This window comes from Argopecten irradians, chromosome 12 (assembly GCF_041381155.1).
Source record: "Argopecten irradians isolate NY chromosome 12, Ai_NY, whole genome shotgun sequence".
Taxonomy (NCBI): Eukaryota; Metazoa; Mollusca; class Bivalvia; order Pectinida; family Pectinidae; genus Argopecten; species Argopecten irradians.
In genome coordinates this window covers 33,011,047-33,034,564 of record NC_091145.1, presented here as the reverse complement: position 1 = coordinate 33,034,564, position 23,518 = coordinate 33,011,047, and the positions used below count along the sequence as shown (strand labels likewise).

General features: G+C 37.4%; 1 protein-coding gene across 1 annotated transcript; it reads left to right on the top strand.

Moving 5' to 3' along the window:
- The first annotated feature begins 2,030 nt into the window (after window positions 1-2,030).
- LOC138305070 (properdin-like) lies at window positions 2,031-21,728 on the top strand. Its single transcript, XM_069245472.1, has 10 exons — window positions 2,031-2,714; window positions 9,874-10,010; window positions 10,187-10,262; window positions 17,331-17,555; window positions 17,902-18,075; window positions 18,571-18,747; window positions 19,125-19,256; window positions 20,074-20,145; window positions 20,601-20,677; window positions 20,886-21,728. The coding sequence occupies exons 1-10, from the start codon at window positions 2,642-2,644 to the stop codon at window positions 20,919-20,921; spliced, it is 1,179 nt and encodes a 392-aa protein (XP_069101573.1). The 5' UTR covers window positions 2,031-2,641; the 3' UTR covers window positions 20,922-21,728.
- The last annotated feature ends 1,790 nt before the right edge of the window (window positions 21,729-23,518 follow it).

Genomic DNA, 23,518 nt, shown 5'->3' with positions numbered 1-23,518 from the left:
AAAAGAGTATCTCGACTTGAGCATTACAATTTCGCAATCGAAATGCCGCGCTATTTTTAAATCTACTTCAGCGAACGCGTGCAAATTGCATGGATTTTTTTTATGTAAATCTCTTTTTTTTTGGTCTTGCTCCAAAGTAAAACCGGTTTTATTTACTAGAAACGAGGCGCTTTTTACCGAGAAAAGTGACACCACGGGAGTGTCGCCATAATGATGTAATACTCATAAATAAATACTACACCCATAGGTATGAGAGTGAATCGCATGTGATAAAATAAACTTTATTTTATCGACTGCGAAACAAGTTATATAACTTTTGCAAATCACTTTCGATAGCCCAGATGTAAGCGCGCGAGGGTGTCTTATAGTGGGAGGAAACCAGAGTGGCCGTAAAAATCTAACGTTGGCACATCCGTGACGGGGATCGAACCCCGGCCGGCTAGGTGGAAGACGAGGCGGAGCGCCTTAACCACTGCAACCGATCACCCTATCGCATGTATTACACCAGTATTATAACTTACACAAATGGCTTTCAATGCCATTCCCAGTATGTATATTGTAATGTTGGGTTTTAGCAACCTAAGGTTGTTCTTACTGATCAATGTGAAAGTATTTTGTTTCAGTTTACCAAGATCCCCCCTCCCCCAACTTAGCATCCTACAATGGAGATATACATATACTATATCAGCATTTTGATACACCTGGAATATTTAATTCCATGATTTTTTGTAAATAAATAAACACAGTTAACTTCTGTATAATTTTAGTTTGGCGTAGTTTGGTTGGTTGGTTGGGCGAGTTTCGCTTTCACAAGATGCACAACGCGAATATACCAAAGTCTCCCAAAACGTAACACGCCGGAAAGGCAGTAGAAGTCCAATAAATGACAACTCCATTCGTGTTTTGATCAAGTGTATGTGGCTCTGAAACTGCACTGTACATCTCTCCACAGTATCAAGGCAGGTGAAGCAAAGGAATTCAGGTTCCCAGTCTTCAATAATGAACAGCTATTGAGCTTCCGGTCTACCTTTTTAGCAAATAACAATAATTATAGTTAAAATAAGATTGATTGACTTATTACAGTAAACCTTAGTTGATTCTATATCAAGAAACAACACATTAGATATTATACATTAAAATATCGTGGGGGCTATATTTTATTGATATGAAACTGGCGCATTGTTTGAAATCAGCTGACCGATGCACGAGAATCGTTGTATTCATAGTGTATTCATAGTGTTTTCATAGGCAAATGTTTGTTTTCGTCAGTTGGTTGATTCATATAGTGACGAAATACTCTGAATGTAAATATATGTATATGAAATAAACACTCATGTAAGATCCTCTACAAATGATTAGACGTTGCATATTGATATCTTAATTATATTAATTATATTGTAGATTGTAAGAATAACTTAATCTCGATAGTTGTATTGAAGATTGAGAATCTTAATTTTCTTTGCTTCACCTGCCTTGATACTGTGGAGGGATGTTTAATGCAATGTTAGAGCAACATAGACTTGTTCAAAACACGAATGGAGTTGTGTTTGGTAAAGACGAACGATTTAAATAATTTATATTTGTCTACGACAACTATTCGTGTTTTCCTATTATAAGTCCTTGATTCCATTCATTATCCAATATTTAGTGTGAACTTCCATGGATATTCTTGACCGTCCCGTAACAGTTAATTGTTGATGGTTTTATGACTTTTTCATGAGTCACCTCGGATACAGCACCAGCTGTTTACGACCTGATCAAGGTTTATGTCTCCGCTGTGGTCAGCGTTATCCTTCCTTTGTGGTCAGTTTAACACCATATCCTAATTGATATGTATTTACTGGGGCGATATTGTTGATTACATAAAACAGGTTGTGCTCTCAGGAGTCATAACCACATTCATACAGAGAGCGTATGGACTTTATAGTCATAGAAAATTATCGTATCAATATAGTGCTACTCAGCGGGAATCGATTTTTGTAAAACCGCACGGACCGATATTATTCAACTTACACGGAGTCTTCTGCAGGGATGTATACAAGATTATCAGCAGATTTCATGAGCAAATCAAATCGACAGAAAATTGGAAATGGTCAAAAATGATACTTAATCATTGAAATCTACATTACCCGTATCTGTTGCAGCTGGAAAAAATATTAAATGTGAAATAGAAATGAAATTTGATTAATGAAATATACATCATCCGTGTCTATTAAAACTGGAAGAAATTGATTTAAATGTACTATGAAGTTTGATTATTGAAATCTACGTTGCAACCGGAAGAAATCGATTAATGTGAAATAGACTGGTTAATATACATTAAGAATCTGAGAGGATACGAGATAAACACAACACTGACATGTATATATGAACCGGATGACCGATCTTTGACAACAGAAACTTGCCTGTGACTAAACTCCACCCCCGGTATAACCGAAGCCGTGAGCGCGGGTGTGAACGTGTGGAGGCGTTCTGTTTATTACAAATTATCGCAGTCCTGTTAATGGGGATTCATTTTACTTGTATTAGCCGCCGGTCAGTCGACATCTCGTTAACGGTTAACAGTGTTTGTGGTGAACAGATTTTATACTCTACAGTGGCTAGCCGCTATATATAATCCCGTCCACAATACATATCAACCATGCAGCTTACAAACTTCCACGTGATTTCTGTGATCTTAATTGTCATAATTATGGAATTTATACTCGTTGAAGGTAAGTGACTATATTGTGATTTTATATGGTATGTGTGTTATAATTTTCAGAATTTAAAATGGGAGCTGATGTATGATTGTGTGATGAGGACGTTTCCAGAATTTATCGCCCTATAGTCATTTTGAGATGGAATATCCCTACCAATGTGACATCCTTGATACTGTAGAAGTTACTATTACTGTCGTAATATCGAGGATGCCAATGTGAAAGTACATAGATGACATGTAACTTTCTGTTTTTATTTGTCCATCAGAAATCGATCTCTGACTTGAATAAAGTCACCCAAATGACAAATACTTTGAGGTATATGCACGATTCCCCAAACAGTTACAGTAGCTGGTGACTAACTTATAAAACGGATATGACACAAATCAGACTATAACATACGTCAGAACAGACCGGTCTGTTTCTCATCTGTGGAAACAAACGCCATCACTGCATGGATAAAAATTGGCACTACGGTATGGGAAATTAACAATTACGAAGACATTTGAATGTTGAAAACAATACAAAAAACGCCTACTGTTAAATAGAACACAGTGGAGACGAGGACACAAAACATCATTCTCCTCTACATCATCCTCGTCCCTCTCATCAATCATCATCACTACCACCACCACCACAGTGTATTACCCTCGACACACTGTTTGACGGCCATTATATACGGAGTTAATGCTATGTGTTACAGTATCAGTATATATCATCACTATCTGGGTTACAATGAAAACAGACTGTATATCAGATAAAATAACACTATAAAAGTATATAGTCCTTAGAGGTGATCGGTAGTGTGTTACTGACATAGCGACTCGTGTCGGGTAGTTTTTATGTCCCCCAAACAATAAACACTAACTTAAATATTCACACTGTAACAAGAACGTGAGTTTGCAATCTATTTGTAATGAAAAGTCAGTAACTTACACGCAGAAGAAAGTTCAGTCTATATGGTATACATTAGACTGGCTACCAGTCTCTAGAATATTAAACATATCACTAAAAAATGGCTTGATTATTTTTGTCTCTACTACATGCCTGATTCTAGATTTAAGTTTTAAACTAGGGGGAGAAAATCTAGTAAAGAACTCTGCTGAGAAAGTCTTATCAGCAACTTAGGGTCTGGTGGCCAGTCTAGGTATACATATTAACCTTTTCTATATTTCGATCTTTTTGTATGGCGTTCCTTGTCAACGTGATGCTGATTTTTAGACAGCTTATTCATTATTATGTAAGCCAATGAAACTGCAATGAGACACAAAATTGTGATTTGCCGAAAAAGTGATATATGGAAATATATCTCAAAAGGTGTCAATATAACAGAGAACATTAAAAACAAAATGCCGTTTTATGCATACACACATAATATATAAGGATGTGTGGTTTATTTCATACCATACCTACCCCCATCCGCCTGTATGACATCAAACCACACACGGGAATAAAGATGATCTATTAAACGAGACAGTTTATCCCAGGGTTAACAGAGATATTTGGTGGCGGGTAGGTGTTGAATGCTTTATAGAGGGGCTAGTCATTTGAGTACATACTAGATAAGCTTAGATAACTTCTGGATTATGTCTTCTGATACGATATGGACCCAGTTCATTGAAGGCCCACTTCCATTCCGAAAAGGCTTTTAATTTTTAAAATGGGAATGTAAACGAGATCGATAATTCTGTAGAGTCGCAAAAGTTAATAGCTTAATACTACACTCACCATCATCTTCTGAAAATATTAATTAAAATAAATAAAATGTTAATTTTCATAACGCGGGTCATCATATGTTTCCCGCCGTCGTCCTAAATACCGCGCGGTAGTTGAATATTACTGCGCCAGCGGCAAAACAGCGAAATGAATCTCCACAGTTATCATATATCACACAGGAAACCTTGTATTTGTTTAATGTTGTCATCTCATCTTAGGACATCGATATGTATTTTATTAGGTTATTAATGGTTTTAAGAAACCTGAAAATTTTGTTCCGGGAAGGTAGTGGGCCTTTAACTTAACTTTCCTCACATGAAAGCAATATAGAAGTTTGGAAAAAAGTCTTAAGTAAGGAACATTCCTTAAAATATGTAATGCTTTCCTATGGAAAATTTTAAGTTAAGAAATATTCGTGAAACTGGTTCCAGAAAAGAAAGCAAATGAGACATTCGCAGAAAGGACAATAAGTACATTGTACTATATTTCTGTGAAAAGTTCAGAACGACATGATGAATAAACTTTCTGGAAAATAGTTCCTTAGCGCAGCATATCACGCCATCACACTGGCAAACTCTGCCTGTTCGTCATTACGTCTGTATGTCGGCAACTATGTCAGGGCAAATCTCTATTGAATTGAGCAAAGAATATGTTTACAAACGCTTTCGTGTATAATATCAATTGAATTAGCCAAACCGAATTCCATGTCGATCTCTCGTTATTTCTTAAAGCGCGTGATAGGTCTTCTGTAATGACAAAACGAGATCGCAATTGAATGCTGCATGCACATAGAACTGCTTGTAACATGACGATGATCTGCAATCGATGAGTTGCGTGCAGATAGGTAAATAATTTTGTAAAGAATATGTTGCGACCTAGTCTTGTGAAAGCTTGTGATTCAGAGTGATCTACCTCTTACATTATGACCTATTACGTCACATCGACATACAAGTGTAAGAATATGGCCATTGTTATATAACACACAGGGACATGACTATATATAACTACTGTTGGTTAGAAATCCCTGCCAAGTCCCTGTGAGACAACACATTGTCGCTACAAATCTCTAATAGTATATTTAACAAATGCTGCCGTTTATAACAATTATCGAACTAGTCAAATTGAATGATCTATCGATTTCCAGAAGCGCGTGAAAGGTCTTCTGCAAAAACAAACAAAATCGCCACCATGAAAACCCCGCATGCACATAATCCTGTTGATTCGCGACAGTGGCAAATGTTACACCACAACACCAGCTTCGACTGGAATTATTGAATTTTACATTACATGCTTACAACATGACAACGACCTTATAATCGATGTGATTATCGGATGTTTCTATGTATGCGAGCCAAATTGATCACCGTGATTGGTCCGTCTGTCGTCTGCTCGAAATTGTCTCGTCGTCCAAAGTACACATCATGGCGGTAATTACCAGAACTAATGCAATATTGAAGCATCATAAAGTTGTTCGATGCCAAACAAGCAAACGTGATAGAGTTTCGTGTAATAGGAATGTAAGCATCATTACGATATCTTTTAGAGTCTATTTATATTAATAACCGATCGAACAGTGGATGTCTGACATAGGTCTTGTCCAATTAGATGTCAATATTGCCGAAAGTGTCGTTTAGTAACCATTTCAAAGAACATTCATTCTGAAATAAGTAGTTATTGATTCGCTACATCTAACATTATGTCATTTGGAGATAGTGTTTATGTTGGTATAGAGTTGGCACTGGTCTCTCTGTAAAACCGCGTCAAATCATGGGAAATGGTTTACAAAAACGTTTCGTTGATTACGCTCTTATGGATTTTTAAACATTTCCACAAAACTAAGATAAATCCCCAAAGCGTAAACTATATAGTGTTTATATTCCAATTGCCTGGAACATACAGATTGAATACAAAAAGTAAACTAAAGTATTGAGTTTGATAGGTTATTCAGATTGAGGCAGTTCCGAATCGAGATGAGTGGGCAAATACGCGCATCTGGTTTTATTTGACTGATAATGGCCCGTGATTTGAGTGGTAGTGTATTATGTATGACTTGATGTCGGACAGATAATTTGATTACCAGGATTGGGTTTTATTATCCGAACAAATTATACAATTTGTTAGCGTGGATGGAACTCCCTTGTGCATCAAACCAATCCACTCTTTTCGTGTATTCTAACGCTTTCCCAATCATATAAATGATAAGCTGTTACAATAGACTATTGTATGTCCATGATAAAGACTGCCTCGTCATGGAGAAATCTCCCCGTGATGGTAAAAGATGTCTGGCATCATTTTATCCGAAACAAACTATACGACGCAATTTGTGAAACAAATATCTGATTGTCGACTCTTTACTGAAAATGTTGTCATGGTAAACATAAAACAATGCTTGTCGAACAGTTTTATTCAGAATAAGCTTTTAGTAGCTCTTTTTTATTGGTCAAAGTTTTGGGTTGGTTGGTCATTTAAGGATTGCCAGATTAAGAGGAAAGTCACTCGGTTAGTACCTGGTAACTGATCCATGCGGGAATCGAACCCGAAACCAGGCGCATAGCTGCCATGTAAGCACATCAGCCTACTAAAACTCTTATTCTGAATAAAACTGTTCGACAAGCATTGTTTTATGTTTACCATGACAACAATTTTCAGCACAATCAGATATTTGTTTTCACATCGTATAGTTTGTTTCGGATAAAATGATGCCAGACATCTTTTACCATCACGGGGAGATTTCTCCATGACGAGGCAGTCTTTATCATGGACATACAATAGTCTATTGTAACAGTTATCATTTATATGATTGGGAAAGCGTTAGAATACACGAAAAGAGTGGATTGGTTTGATGCACAAGGGAGTTCCATCCACGCTAACAAATTGTATAATTTGTTTTCGGATAATAAAACCCAATCCTGGTAATCAAATTATCTGTGTCCGACATCAAGTCATACATAATACACTACCACTCAAATCACGGGCCATTATCAGTCAAATAAAACCAGATGCGCGTATTTGCCCACTCATCTCGATTCGGAACTGCCTCAATCTGAATAACCTATCAAACTCAATAAAAGTCGAGAAACTTTGGGTTGTATGCAAACTTTATCAGTTTCTGTTAAACTCGTTTTAGAATGAGTGCTACGTGTAATAGTGACCGTCTATAATTCCTATGACGTCACGTTACTATATTAATATACAGATGTATCAACGCGACTCACTAGGTGTTAACTATATTGCATAATGATAGATCACGCAAAAACTGCTAAAAGCTACAAAATTGCACCATTTGATATATAGATTTTCATTTTTTCCCAAGGGAGACTTCCTCGGACCCCCTTTTAAGCTTCTCGAAAAAATTGACAAAAGGTCATGTACAATGTCGTCGGGTCTACAACTGTAGCAATATGAAGGCCTTAAACATGCCATTGTGTCATTTGAAAACTTCAATAAGTTATTAACAGTGGCCAATGTAAACATGGCAAATCTAGTTTGTCAAAGGTCATAAGTTAAATCATTAGAACAAATACGTAATTACGTAATACAACTCTTTATAGCTGGAAGTGGAAAGGCTTTAGTCGGGAGAGAGCTTATTTAAGTCGGGAATGGAATGGTTTTAGTCGGGAGGGGAATTATCTTAGTCGGGAGAAGGCTGTTTTAAGTCAGGAGGGAAACGGTTTTAGTCGGGAGAGGGATAATTTTAGTCGGAAAAGGGATGGTTTTAGTCAGGAGGGAATTATTTTAGACGGGAGTGAAATTGTTTTAGTCGGGAAATGGATGGTTTTAGTATATATATGCTACATAAATATAGTCTTGAGGGTTTTATTCTGGATGGGAATGTTTTAGTTTAGCTGCACTAAAGCTGTTTTAATATCACGTAAGGAGTGGGTCTTATTCTTCACCTAGAATCACTGTCAAAATACCACAGTGATATTGGTCTATTTTCTTTCATAGATAAAGAGAGATATTTAACAGTTCTTCAACCACAAAGGAAGTGTAAATATGATTCATATACAGTTTATGTACCTACAGACCCTATCAGTAAAATGATATGATTATGGTTAGTTATTGTGATATAAAATACAAAGAAGGTTTGGCACTTGGAGGTTTGACAGTGAAAAATGAGAGGGCCCGACACAAAAGAATTTGGCGAAAAATACATTAATTGATGATTTGAATTTGGTAATATGCCGACAAACAAACGTTTGATACGCATTAGCCCTCTTATACACATGAATCATGAAAACATACAACGATAAACATATTCCAGGGGTTGCGTCGCGGTGGTCGTATTATGTCTATAATTTTTCTTTTTACCTTTTCTAGCCCCCTCTCCAACCACCACTTCCGAACACACAGGGGTTTTTGGGGTCGATAATTGGCCCCGTTCCCAATGGAAATTATTTCAAATAGTAAAATTCCCATTTTTCCAGGCTATTCCTTTCACCAATTTTATTCCCAATTTGAAGTAAAATGATCCTTTTCCAATCCAGACAGAAAAAAACCTGGCACACACAGACCTCGCGAGTCTAAGACACATAATTAACTAGTCGGTGGGTTTATTATCGGTACTCCAGATTTCTCCATTACAAAATATTGTTTAAAATCGTCCTTCTATGACCACAAATTATCATTAGAACAAAAGTAAACGTAAAACATAGATCCTATACTATCGCTCGGAGTCCATCGAATTAATCAAAAATAAAAGAAACAAAAACCGAGGTAGGAGAATGAAATTTCGAAACTTCCCCATTTCAAATTATCAACAAAATCGTCACCAAACCACAACCTAAAACGATAAACCTACTTTTGTGGACAGCACAGAAGGTGTCGAGTTTATACTACAAAAGCCAGGTATATACCAATGTTCTCGCCTGACAATGTCACCAAACGACTTGATGGAAAGGTATGATAATGTAGGAGGTCGATCTAATAACTGAATAATGTCATGGGTGTTGAGTTCATATCGATGTTCAACGTCCGTGTAGAGTTCCTCCTGGCTCCACTGTAATTTAGAGCCAGGTTGTGGTTTTCTAAATATAAGACCATGTCCGGAATAAGCTTACCTTGTGGTCACAATAACTGCAGAATTTGTAAACTTAACATCAGATGAAAGGTGTCGAACACATAATAGTTAATGAAGCAAAGGATTCAGCGCAATTTATGTGCAAATGGATTTATAGGCAAAGAGTCAGGGGTTTGTGTAGGTACATTGCTATTACGCAACTTAATGATACGAATATGTTTCGCAATGTATTTTTCTTACTTAAGCATTTAATTATGTAATAAGGACACATGTTGGAATCTAGCTCAGTATATCTAAAAAGCTAAAAAGGTGGTATTGCATTCTATATTTTGATTCGCCTTGGTCGAAGCTATGCATTTTTTAATTTAGGTTCGTTGCAAAACACAATATTGTTAACATATAGCTAGCTAGATTTTAATAATGACTGTTCCTTTTTAGGAAGCTTCCAGTGTTTCCGAAAACACCGGAAAGGCAGGCGGAAGGAGTACTGTAAAGGACCAATGAAAAACAAGCGGAAGTATGGATCGCCAGAAAAATGCTGCGCAAAAAGGGGACAGGGGTTTGCAACGAGATTAGTAAGTCGTTACATAAAGTCGCTATACATTCAAAATGAGATGGAAAATGAGATGGAAAATGAAGTCTTTATAATGTAAAAAGAGCGCGGTCCGCAAATTCCATATCAATAGTGGATATTTAAAGGTATAATATATTAAGAAGATGTTCTTTATCGAAGCCCTTTTTTGTTTTCCAGAAAAAGATAGGAAAGAACAAATACAAATGTTCGCCGTGTACTCTCCTACTGACCACAACTACACCCGTCACTACACGTAAGTATAAAGTGTAGACCACAAACTACACCCGTCACTACACGTAAGTATAAAGTGTAGACCACAACTACACCCGTCACTACACGTAAGTATAAAGTGTAGACCACAACTACACCCGTCACTACACGTAAGTATAAAGTGTAGACCACAACTACACCCGTCACATACACGTAAGTATAAAGTGTAGACCACAACTACACCCGTCACTACACGTAAGTATAAAGTGTAGACCACAACTACACCCGTCACTACACGTAAGTATAAAGTGTAGACCACAACTACACCCGTCACTACACGTAAGTATAAAGTGTAGACCACAACTACACCCGTCACTACACGTAAGTATAAAGTGTAGACCACAACTACACCCGTCACTACACGTAAGTATAAAAGTGTAGACCACAACTACACCCGTCACTACACGTAAGTATAAAGTGTAGACCACAACTACACCCGTCACTACACGTAAGTATAAAGTGTAGACCACAACTACACCCGTCACTACACGTAAGTATAAAGTGTAGACCACAACTACACCCGTCACTACACGTAAGTATAAAGTGTAGACCACAACTACACCCGTCACTACACGTAAGTATAAAGTGTAGACCACAACAACTACCCGTCACTACACGTAAGTATAAAGTGTAGACCACAACTACACCCGTCACTACACGTAAGTATAAAGTGTAGACCACAACTACACCCGTCACTACACGTAAGTATAAAGTGTAGACCACAACTACACCCGTCACTACACGTAAGTATAAAGTGTAGACCACAACTACATCCGTCACTACACGTAAGTATAAAGTGTAGACCACAACTACACCCGTCACTACACGTAAGTATAAAGTGTAGACCACAACTACACCCGTCACTACACGTAAGTATAAAGTGTAGACCACAACTCCCGTCAACTACACCCGTCACTACACGTAAGTATAAAGTGTAGACCACAACTACACCCGTCACTACACGTAAGTATAAAGTGTAGACCACAACTACACCCCGTCACTACACGTAAGTATAAAGTGTAGACCACAACTACACCCGTCACTACACGTAAGTATAAAGTGTAGACCACAACTACACCCGTCACTACACGTAAGTATAAAGTGTAGACCACAACTACACCCGTCACTACACGTAAGTATAAAGTGTAGACCACAACTACACCCGTCACTACACGTAAGTATAAAGTGTAGACCACAACTACACCCGTCACTACACGTAAGTATAAAGTGTAGACCACAACTACACCCGTCACTACACGTAAGTATAAAAGTGTAGACCACAACTACACCCGTCACTACACGTAAGTATAAAGTGTAGACCACAACTACACCCGTCACTACACGTAAGTATAAAGTGTAGACCCAACTACACCCGTCAAGTAAGTATAAAGTGTAGACCACAACTACACCCGTCACTACACTAAGTATAAAGTGTAGACCACAACTACACCCGTCACTACACGTAAGTATAAAGTGTAGACACAACTACACCCGTCACTACACGTAAGTATAAAGTGTAGACCACAACTACACCCGTCACTACACGTAAGTATAAAGTGTAGACCACAACTACACCCGTCACTACACGTAAGTATAAAGTGTAGACCACAACTACACCCGTCACTACACGTAAGTATAAAGTGTAGACCACAACTACACCCGTCACTACACGTAAGTATAAAGTGTAGACCACAACTACACCCGTCACTACACGTAAGTATAAAGTGTAGACCACAAACTACACCGTCACACTACACGTAAGTATAAAGTGTAGACCACAACTACACCCGTCACTACACGTAAGTCTAAAGTGTAGACCACAACTACACCCGTCACTACACGTAAGTATAAAGTGTAACCACAACTACACCCGTCACTACACGTAAGTATAAAGTGTAGACCACAACTACACCCGTCACTACACGTAAGTATAAAGTGTAGACCACAACTACACCCGTCACTACACGTAAGTATAAAGTGTAGACCACAACTACATCCGTCACTACACGTAAGTATAAAGTGTAGACCACAACTACACCCGTCACTACACGTAAGTATAAAGTGTAGACCACAACTACACCCGTCACTACACGTAAGTATAAAGTGTAGACCACAACTACACCCGTCACTACACGTAAGTATAAAGTGTAGACCACAACTACACCCGTCACTACACGTAAGTATAAAGTGTAGACCACAACTACACCCGTCACTACACGTAAGTATAAAGTGTAGACCACAACTACACCCGTCACTACACGTAAGTATAAAAGTGTAGACCACAACTACACCCGTCACTACCCGTAAGTATAAAGTGTAGACCACAACTACACCCGTCACTACACGTAAGTATAAAGTGTAGACCACAACTACACCCGTCACTACACGTAAGTATAAAGTGTAGACCACATAACACGTAAGTATAAAGTGTACAAACTACACCCGTCACTACACGTAAGTATAAAGTGTAGACCACAACTACACACCCGTCACACACGTAAGTCTACAAAACCAACTACACCCGTCACTACACGTAAGTATAAAGTGTAGACCACAACTACACCCGTCACTACACGTAAGTATAAAGTGTAGACCACAACTACCCACCCGTCACTACACGTATGTATTAAAGTGTCGACCAAGTGTAGACACAACTACACCGTCATACACGTGAAGTATATAACCGTGTTACCACACCGACTACACCCGTCACTACACGTAAGTATTAAAAGTTGTAAAATACACAACTGACACCCGTCACTACACGTACTGTATAAGTATAAAGTGTATGAAACCTCAACTACAACCCGATATTCACTACACGTAAGTATAAAGTGTAGAAAACTACAACAACCCCTCACTACACCCAAGTATAAGTGTAAAACACAACTACACCCGTCGCACTACTCGAAAGTATAAAGTGTCTAGACCACAAACTACACCCGTCACTACACGTACGTATAATGTAAAACACATACTACATCCGTCAGGCTACACGTAATGTATAAAGTGTAGACCACAACTACACCCGTCACTTCTTACACGTAAGTATAAAGTGTATACAATAGACACAACTACACCCGTCACTACACGTAAGTATAAAGTGTAGACAACACAACTACACCCGTAAATGTATTTGAAATTGTGAGAACTCTGTAATTTCATTGACGTAAAACTGGGTCCCAAGTTACGGCTGGACCGTTCATCTGCTTCCTGTGATGGTGGACAAGGAACCAAGAGAGAGAACGTGTAACTATCCCCCACACCACCCACGGGGGCCGGGACAGTCCCCGGGACACGGAGAGCTAACAGGAAAGTAACGAAGATCCATGTCCAAGAGGTTGAATGTGTACTGGTTAGAACGGTGGGTAGTCACGATACTCAAATTATGATAGTTCTAATGTTGAGTTTTGCATCTTTTCGAAGACTTTATAGTAAACCTACGACAATCTGAATATTTACTTCCAATCATCATGCATCACATCATCATCAACATTTATCAATTTGTTGTGCTTTGTGTCACTCTGAAAAATTAAAAGTGTCACCAATAACCAACATTTTTATTACACGTTGTCAAAGTGTAAAAAACAGACAATATCATCAGCTAAAAAATATATGTAAATTTCCAAAAAAGAACCCTTCGCGAAACAATAAAATAGACATCTAATCCCGACGGTAGATGTAAATAATGTACCACAATTTCACCACACATTAAAAAAAACACCAAAGCTATTTTTTACTGTTATGCAATTCGTCGTCCACTGGGCAATGTTCCTGATATTTGTATTCGTTCCGGTGAACATTCGGTGACTTGAGCGTTTATAAAGTGTGACCAGAAATAATTAGAGCCTTCTCCAGGGGTGTCTGATATTGCCATTTCTCTTGATTTAATTGGTGTCGCCCGTGGTATATACATGCTAGCCTTTCTTGTAATAAAACTTACCACGCGAATATCTTTTTGCACTATGCCTTCTTTACCAATATTAGGAATAACGTCAATTAAGAAAGTGGGAATAAATCAATTCCTGGTATCTGTGTATTGGGATCTGGCAGCGCAAAGTAGTTTGGGTTTCATTTTAATCGTGAGCTTTTCCCTTGTAAAGAACATTTCAAGGAACCATATTGGGAAATGTTCTAACTTCTTCGTGTACGTATGTTGAAGTGATTTTAGTTTTTCACCTCGAATAAATTCTTCGGGTTCAATGCATCGAGTAGTGTTCCTCCTCCCGTGTACGTCTCTCGAGCATCTTTTGGAAATCTTGTTTTGTACAGATAAATATAACCGAAACCACTGCTTCTAATGTTGTGTCTGGCGGCACTCGTTCTCTGGTGGACTGTCTATTTCCAGTGATCTTCCTTTGCTCTCTCATTCGATTCGTAACGAATCCCATGTCTATAAGAACGGACATGAAATCTTCTTCATGAGAACTATCCGATTCTGTATCGATAGTCACTAAGTGTTTTATTTAAATTATCTTGTTGATCAATACAGAGAAAATGACGACAAATTTCCGAGTCGGAATAACAAGATTTTACTCAAAGTTCACTTCGCTGCCATTAGACAATCATTTTGTGACGTGGTCTTTCTGGCAAAACGTCCCATTTGCTGAATTATCAACCCTATTCGAACATTTTTATTAATACCATTTCATGTGTTTTAGACCAGGAAACGACTTCTTTCAAGTAGTCTTCGCAAAGAACATTTCGCGAGTTTGTCATCTCCTCTGAATTTCACTGTATATTTCAATTTCCGTTTAAAAACACACTTGATCATCGTTTCTCTGTTTTGTGAATTCGTAATCCCCTGATAATATTAGGAATAACGTCAATTTCTAAGTGGGAATAAATCAATTCCTGGTACTCTGGTGTATTGGGATCTGGCAGCGCAAAGAGTTTGGGCTTCATTTTAATCGTGAGCTTTTCCCTTGTAAAGAACATTTCAAGGAACCATATTGGGAAATGTTCTAACTTCTTCGTGTACGTATGTTGAAGTGTGATTTTAGTTTTTCACCTCGAATAAATTCTTCGGGTTCAATGCATCGAGTAGTGTTCCTCCTCCCGTGACGTCTCTCGAGCATCTTTTGGAAATCTTGTTTTGTACAGATATATTTTGGAACCACTGCTTCTAATGTTGTGTCTGGCGGCACGTCGTTCTCTGGTGGACTGTCTATTTCCAGTTTCTTTGCTCTCTCATTCGCCCGTATTCTATATAGAACGGACATGAAATCTTCTTCATGTGAACTATCCGATTCTGTATCGGAGTCACCCTTTAAATTATCTTGTTGATCAATACAGAGACTGATTGAATCTTCCGAGTCGGAATAACAAGAACTTTTACTCTTGCACTTCGCTGCCATTAGAAAATCAGTTTTGTCACTTCTATCTGGCATCAACGTCCCATTTGCTGAATTATCAACCCTATTCGAACATTTTTCCAATACCATTTTTGTGTTTTCGACCAGGAAACGACTTCTTTCAAGTAGTCTTCGCAACTTCATTTCTTTGTCCTCTTCCTCTGAATCAACTGCATATTTTCCGTTTAAGTTTTGAACTTGATCATCGTTTCTCTGTTTGTGAAATATATCCCTATTGGTTTCGTGGGAACAGTACGAATCTTTCGGATCCAGTGCATGACCGTTTTCCTTGATCTTAGTTTTGTTCTCATCCTCTTCAAATTTTCCATGCAAGTATGTCCGCAAGGCTTTGTATCGAAAATTCCTTGGGACTGTCCTATCACGGTCCGTGTAATCTAGTTGGCTATAATAATCTGCCCATGCTGTGAAGGACTGTGGATCTATCCCTCTCGGCATCTTGGGTTTGCCCCAATGTTGCATTTGTATAACGATACCCTTCATTTTGGATCGATGGTTTTCCTAGATCACGCAAGTGCAACAAACACTGTTTACAGTGATCGAACTATTCCCGTAATGCAAATATTATCTTATGACGTAAAGGTTATTTTGATTATGACGTAACAATAGATATATTTTGCGCGTGACCCTTGCGTCCGTAAACTACGTGACACCTTTAAAACGTGTTTCTTTGAGAAGGCACACATGTCCGTTTCCAACGTCAAAATAGATCTATAGAGTTTCTTTGACCATGATTCGAACAAACTCATTTGAAACTACTGCAAGCTTTTTCTGACTGCTACTTTATTTGAAAAATATAATCATTTAATTTTGTATGTGTCTGTTGAATTTGCAGTGATCTATATTGATGACAAACTTATCCTTCTTTTCGATAGTTGACGGTGGTTTGGGTACGTGGTTCTAAAATTTCTGTACATTTTCTTTTCGATAGTTGACGGTTTTTGTGGTACGTGGTTCTAATATGTATGTACACATTCTTTTCGACAGTTGACGGTTTTTGTGGTACGTGGTTCTAATATGTATGTAAACACTTTTTTTCGATAGTTGACGGTTTTTTGGGTACGTGGTTCTAATATGTCTGTACATATTCTTTTCGATAGTTGACGGTATTTTGGGTACGTGGTTCTAATATGTATGTACATATTCTTTTCGATAGTTGACGGTATTTTGGGTACGTGGTTCTAATATGTATGTACATATTCTTTTCGATAGTTGACGGTTTTTGTGGTACGTGGTTCTAATATGTCTGTACATATTCTTTTCGATAGTTGACGGTGTTTTGGGTACGTGGTTCTAATATGTATGTACACATTCTTTTCGATAGTTGACGGTATTTTGGGTACGTGGTTCTAATATGTATGTACACATTCTTTTCGATAGTTGACGGTTTTTGTGGTACGTGGTTCTAATATGTCTGTACATATTATTTTCGATAGTTGACGGTGTTTTGGGTACGTGGTTCTAATATGTCTGTACATATTCTTTTCGATAGTTGACGGTGTTTGGGGTACGTGGTTCTAATATGTCTGTACATATTCTTTTCGATAGTTGACGGTGTTTGGGGTACGTGGTTCTAATATGTCTGTACATATTCTTTTCGATAGTTGACGGTGTTTGTACTATTTTCGATAGTTGGGTACGTGGTTCTAATATGTCTGTACATGTTCTTTTCGATAGTTGACGATGTTTGGGGTACGTGGTTCTAATATGTCTGTACATATTATTTTCGATAGTTGACGGTGGTTGGGGTGCGTGGTCCCACTACAGTCTATGTAGTGTAACTTGTGGGACGGGCACGATGACTAGGACACGGCAGTGCGATAATCCAAACCCCATGCACGGAGGAAAACCATGTCCCGGCTCCAGCAGGGATTCTAGGAGGTGTACCAACCGACAGTGTCCACGTAAGTGTATAAAACGATAAGTAACCACAGAAGTACTTGATTCTAGTAAATTGATTGCTTTAGTATGCTGAAAGACATCATTTTTGATGTGTAAGACTAACAGAACATTCCCGGTTTCTGATGTTTCCTGTTCCAACTTTGATAAAGAGTGGAACAGTTTCACTTTGTAATATATGGCAGTTGGAAAACAGTTAGCATGCATTAGCATGTTGCACTAACGCGTACTTCTTAGTTTCCGATGTTACCCAAAAGATATGAAACTTCCCTATTAAATAAAGTTTCCGATGTTACCCAAAAGATATGAAACTTTTCTATTAAATAAAGTAATAAAAATCTCTTTCTACAGAACATGGCGGATGGTCGCTATGGGGATCATGGAACAACTGTCCAGTAACGTGTGGGAGTGGCCTTAGGACCAGAAGGAGAGAGTGCAATAGTCCACGACCTCTGTTCGGGGGACGCGAGTGTCAAGGACGGGCGGAGGAAACACTACGTTGTGAAGCTGGTCGGCCGTGTCCAAGTACGTCTCTAAGGATTATATATGTAAAATATATGTGATCATATTTTTATAAAATTTTACCAAAATTAAGCAATTGCCATCGAATGTCGTCATCACCAAAACCTAAGTCATTAGAACAAAGGATACACTGCGTGCACATTCCAACCTAATGAAAAGCGTCTTTTGGTAGCATTGCTTATAACTTCATAGCATTGTTTCGACAGAAACATAACGAATGCAAGCGCAGAACAGTCAGTGCTAAGTTTTACAAATATTCTCTTTAAGGAATTATTTACGAATTCTTTATTCGTCCACATGAAAGCATTAATTACAGAAGCTAAGGAAACGAAAAATCTAAGTTAATGGACCTTCCTTAAAATCGGTGATGCCCTCATATGGAGAATGTGAAGTTAAGAAATTCCTTACATTTAGTCTCTAATCGATGCGAAGTGGCATTGACCCACACCCAAAACAGATTAGTTATGGCTAATGACTTGGGAAGACGTTTCGTTACAGGAAATGGTGGCTGGTCATCCTGGACAGACTTCGGACGGTGTAGGGCAGCCCGATGTCAGGAAGGTATACAAATCCGATCCCGGAGTTGTACAAGTCCCCGGCCCAAATACGGAGGGAGACCGTGTGTGGGGCGACACCATGAGGAACAAAGGTGTGTCAACACTATCAACTGTCCTAGTAAGTACTGAATTCTGATTTACACAGAAATATATCAAATTCTTCGTATGTTTTTTGGAACCCTGTATTGGAAGTTGTATTCTAATATTGAGAATATTGTGTAGAAGGATTAATAAATGTGTGGCTAATATAAGCGAATACCAGACGTGATAATGTTTTGTAAATTACACAGTAAAAAGAAACGGTCAAAAGGCACCGCCCTTGCGAACGCATGCGCGCCATCGCAACAAAAGGAAATGACTGAACATGCACGCACATGTTAGCGAATTCGAATGCACGTTTCATTACACGGCAACATGTTTTAAAACTTTGATGTACACATTCTGAAACTTATGATACCCACGGTCTAGTTAACAAATTCCTTGATGATTTTCCAGTCCAAGGAAATTGGTGTGACTGGTTAAGTTGGTCAGCTTGTACGGCCACGTGCACAGGATTGAGCTCCATGCAGGTGCGACAGCGGAAATGTGAATGTCCCGCGCCTAACACGGGAGGTCAAGGATGCTTAGGTACGTAACTATGATAACTCGCGTGTGTGTATGAAGAATGGGTGGTTTCTTCAGTTTTATATCTCTGTATTTGTTAGGTATGGAAAGACTGTTCAGTTCGTAATTCAGTGTGAACATACACGTGAGTATACATGTATTTTGTAATCTACCATTCCGTGGATAATTTTGACTACATATATCGTACGGGTAAACTATTTATGTTTCATCGTTAAAATGTTAGTGTTTAATGCCATGCATTTATATATAAATAAAGAATCAGCATTTTCTACATTTTTAAACTTAAGAACAATTACCTCACATCAAATTAACTTCATTTGGCGCCATGAAGAAAGGTAATATAATTTGTAAAGAAAATTCAGTTAATGTCATGTGTTGCAAAGTTCACCGTGTCTCATGACTAGTAAACCATTCCAATTGAGTTTTGATGAATTAGTTTAATACACGCAATCCTTTTGAGACGAGTGTTCGCTAATGCTTTATCTATCAAAAACTTGTCGTGTGGTAATAGAATTGTAAAAAAGTGGATGTTGACTTCAATACGTGTCCGCAGACACGCAACAAGTACATTCATTACATGGATGTTAAGTCCTTTTGGAGTCTAGCCCACACACGTTTTGATGAAGTAACTCTGTCCCCAATCCTTACATAATTCACTGTCCTTGTGATGTGGTGTCAATTTATTACTCAGTGTATATTCACCTTTATTTCAAATTTCCGGTTATCGGATTATATAGTCTGTGGTTTTAATGCATTTTAATGTATGTGCGATAAATAACATGTTATTAAAACTGTTAAGAAGTGTCTTTATTTTTCACAGGGGAAAGTTTTGAGGTTCGAGAATGTGTAAATGTTCCTCCATGTCGGGGATTGTCGGAGTTTTTGCCGGAAGGTAATATCTTATAAGCATGAGTGCGTCTTGACAGAGTATTCATTTCCATATCTCACAGCATTGCATACAATATGCGAGATGCACCATGTGAAAGTACATTTTATCTGTCGACACATAAAATTAAGATTAGATGCAATCACATGCACTGCACTGAGAAATAAATATATTATAACAATTTTTTAAAATTTAATACAGAGTAAAGTTGTGTGTTTTATTAACGGGGGGGGGGGGGTTTTATTAACGGGGGGTTGGGTTAAATTTATGATTTAGATTCAACCGAAATAGCCAAAGTAATTTCCCCGAATTTACTCCAGATCGAAGACAAGATTTTTATAATAAAAATAGTTCTGTGACTATTTTGGCACCAAGATTGAAGGGTAGTAACCAGATATCTATATGTACATCACATTATAACAGTCGTTTTATAACCATTTTTGAAATTTGTTGATTGACAGGTGATACTGGACAGCCAGGGAGAGAGGGAGTGGACCTTTTCGGTTCGGGTGACGGCAGCAAACCAAATGGAGACCAGGTCAGTTTAAAAGGAGTGCGTCAATGATCTGTCATTTTCTTCCAATATCAAACTTTTTTGGTTGTAGGAAAATCATGGTAAATGTTTCGTATTGCATCATAACATGCATACGAGTGTGTGTGAGTGTGCTCATATGTTTTACAAGACCATCTTCGCACACACGTGTGATGTTATTTGCCAGCTTATAATTATTAATTTTTCATTTTAGGAGGAGGATCCGAAGACCGTTATAACAAATCTATGATTCCGTTCATTGGATGAATGTGAATATCATAACAATTTACAAAAAGGATCCATTGCAAATGAAGATTTTAGAAGACAGATTTCCTAATCCAGAACTTACAGCACATGTATTGAGTTCAGTTTACAGTATTCCCTGATACAAAGCGTGGAATCTGCCTCAAGGACTCCAGGTTTACCTCAGCATTCCAGACAAACAATGGGATCTCAGTTTGTCCAGGATTCCCCTGGCCATCTGTATCTGTGTATTGTTTTATATACTGTGCGTTCAGCACCAGCACGTACATTAACGTGGACAAGTGTCTGTTGTGATACAGATTTGATTATATATACATAACGTTTTAATTCATACAAATGATTTTATTTCGCGTTCTATTATAAGTAGTAGGTTATGTTATTTGTGAAAATATTGGTTGTTCAATGTGATGTCAAGTGTCTGGATAGCTATATATGGACACTCTGCTTCGGAAATCAACAAACGAAACTCTAGGAGAGTAAATAGCATGTTCGTTAAATGGAGACAACTCTCGTGCATTATCAAACTAGCACAGCATATAGCATTAAAATAAAATATCGCGACTTAAAGTTATAAATTATGATGTTGTGCGGAGGCTTCGATGGTAATTTACAATGTTTTAAGTAACGATTGAATAAATACGTACCACTGTTATGAAAAAGAAACATTGCTATAATAGAAACCATATACAATCTTTTATTGTGTTATAATTATGTAGTTGTTATTTTGCTATTGTATTTTAAGAAATGTCGGTAAATGTACTTTTGACTTTTTAATAAATCCAAAATAATTGTTTTTGGTTTATGTTCCAATTATTACTGTTGGATAGATAAGACCAGCCATGTACATTTTGTGTACATTTTGGTCTGACAATAATGAGATTGTTTACATTTATGTAGCAAAATTCTCCATTTGTTCATTTATTTAAGTCAAATTACATGAACAATGCCAGTCAAATTTGGTTAAATTCTAATACATGGAAATTAAGAATTCCAAATACATGTGTGTAAGAATGTCTGTAAATATTGAAGAAATCGTCCGGGATTTAACTATAGCATCTTGTTAGACATCATGGATACTTCAGGGGTTACTTTCAATGTTTTTATGTCCATCTCTGGACTATTCCTTTGTAAAACTGAAGGCAGTACAGGCAATCACAGGCCACAGGAGCGACGCCCAACTTCAAAGTCAACCACAATGTACCGTTATTATACATCACATGACCAAATTTGCCTGTTCATTCATTGTCGCAGACACAACCTTCAGTTTTGACATGACAAAGGCTAGAGGTGGAAATTATGACAGTAAAAGTAACCTCTGGATGGCAATATGATATTCAGTATAACTTGTCTAACGAGATCCTTGTCTATTCCAACATAACTGTGTGTCACTTTAATCACTTTTCTATTAAAGATGCTCCACCGCCGAGAGAGCATAAATTATTTTCATCATTTGAACAATAATTGGTGTTTAATCGTGTATATAATAGTCTAATTAACACAAAAAATAATATAAAATAATTTATTTTGTCTTTAGTGCATGCACATCCCGTACAACATTCCATATAGGATATAGTGGTACGGATTTTTTTCGGGATGCAATTAAGTATTTTTCATATTTTTAACCTGAAGTAATGTTAAAAGCTCAAACTTTTCAATGGTGGTAATGGTGTAAAGTAAGTAACTTTAGTAACTGAAGAAAAATACTAAATCGTCTGCTCCTGTTTTAAATAGTGAAAAAATACCATTTGTCAGCGGTAGAGCATCTTTGAATTTTACGTATTTAAACTTGTATAATCTGGAACCTGACAATACTGGTCAAGTATGTCGGCCCAGTGACATCCGGTACACAACTTATTTTGAGTTAGCAGACATGACTGACAGAGCAATTAACTGATGAAAAAAACAATCAACACTATCTTAAAGTTAAAGTTAATTTTAATTGTATAAACATTTTCAAAAGTCAATTACTTTTGTTCCTCAAAAGAAATATCACATTCAAAAGACACAGCATCTAATTCAAACATTGAGAAAAATAGTCAACATACATATATATCATCTGTATTGAAAAATTGTGCCAATATATGATAATTTTTGCATAATTGAAAGCTTGTTATACAAACACACACATATCACGCATTCTTGTGTTGAGTTATCTCCCTTTATGATAATTACCTCCGTTAATTGAAATATGCTATGCAAAGTTATCTACCTTTAAGTTATAATTGATGTGGGAAAGAAGACAATTTTCTTATAATGATGATTCTTTCTCAAAAAATCTTTTGTTAAAATACTTCTGACAATAGGAGATATCTTTCATAACAAATATAACAGAATAGATAATGGACAGCTGTATCACATTAATGTCCGGATTACTTTGGATTATTCATACAAGCCTTAAGTAGTAAAACTCTAAATATGACACATTTTGATTAACACATTCATACATGATTCTTGTTAATGAAATACAGATATGAAAATCTAACACATACACAATTAAGGGGCGAAAGAATATTAACCCCCCCCCCCACGGCACAGCACCATCAACAATACGCCATCTTATGACCAGGTTTTCTATTTTAATAT

Excerpts from the sequence above, each read along its gene's own strand:
- LOC138305070 (XM_069245472.1), top strand. The coding sequence starts at position 2,642 with ATGCAGCTTACAAACTTCCACGTGATTTCTGTGATCTTAATTGTCATA. Across the intron at positions 17,556-17,901 it reads TACCAACCGACAGTGTCCAC|AACATGGCGGATGGTCGCTA; the intron begins GTAAGTGTATAA and ends CTCTTTCTACAG. Across the intron at positions 20,678-20,885 it reads GCAAACCAAATGGAGACCAG|GAGGAGGATCCGAAGACCGT; the intron begins GTCAGTTTAAAA and ends TTTTCATTTTAG.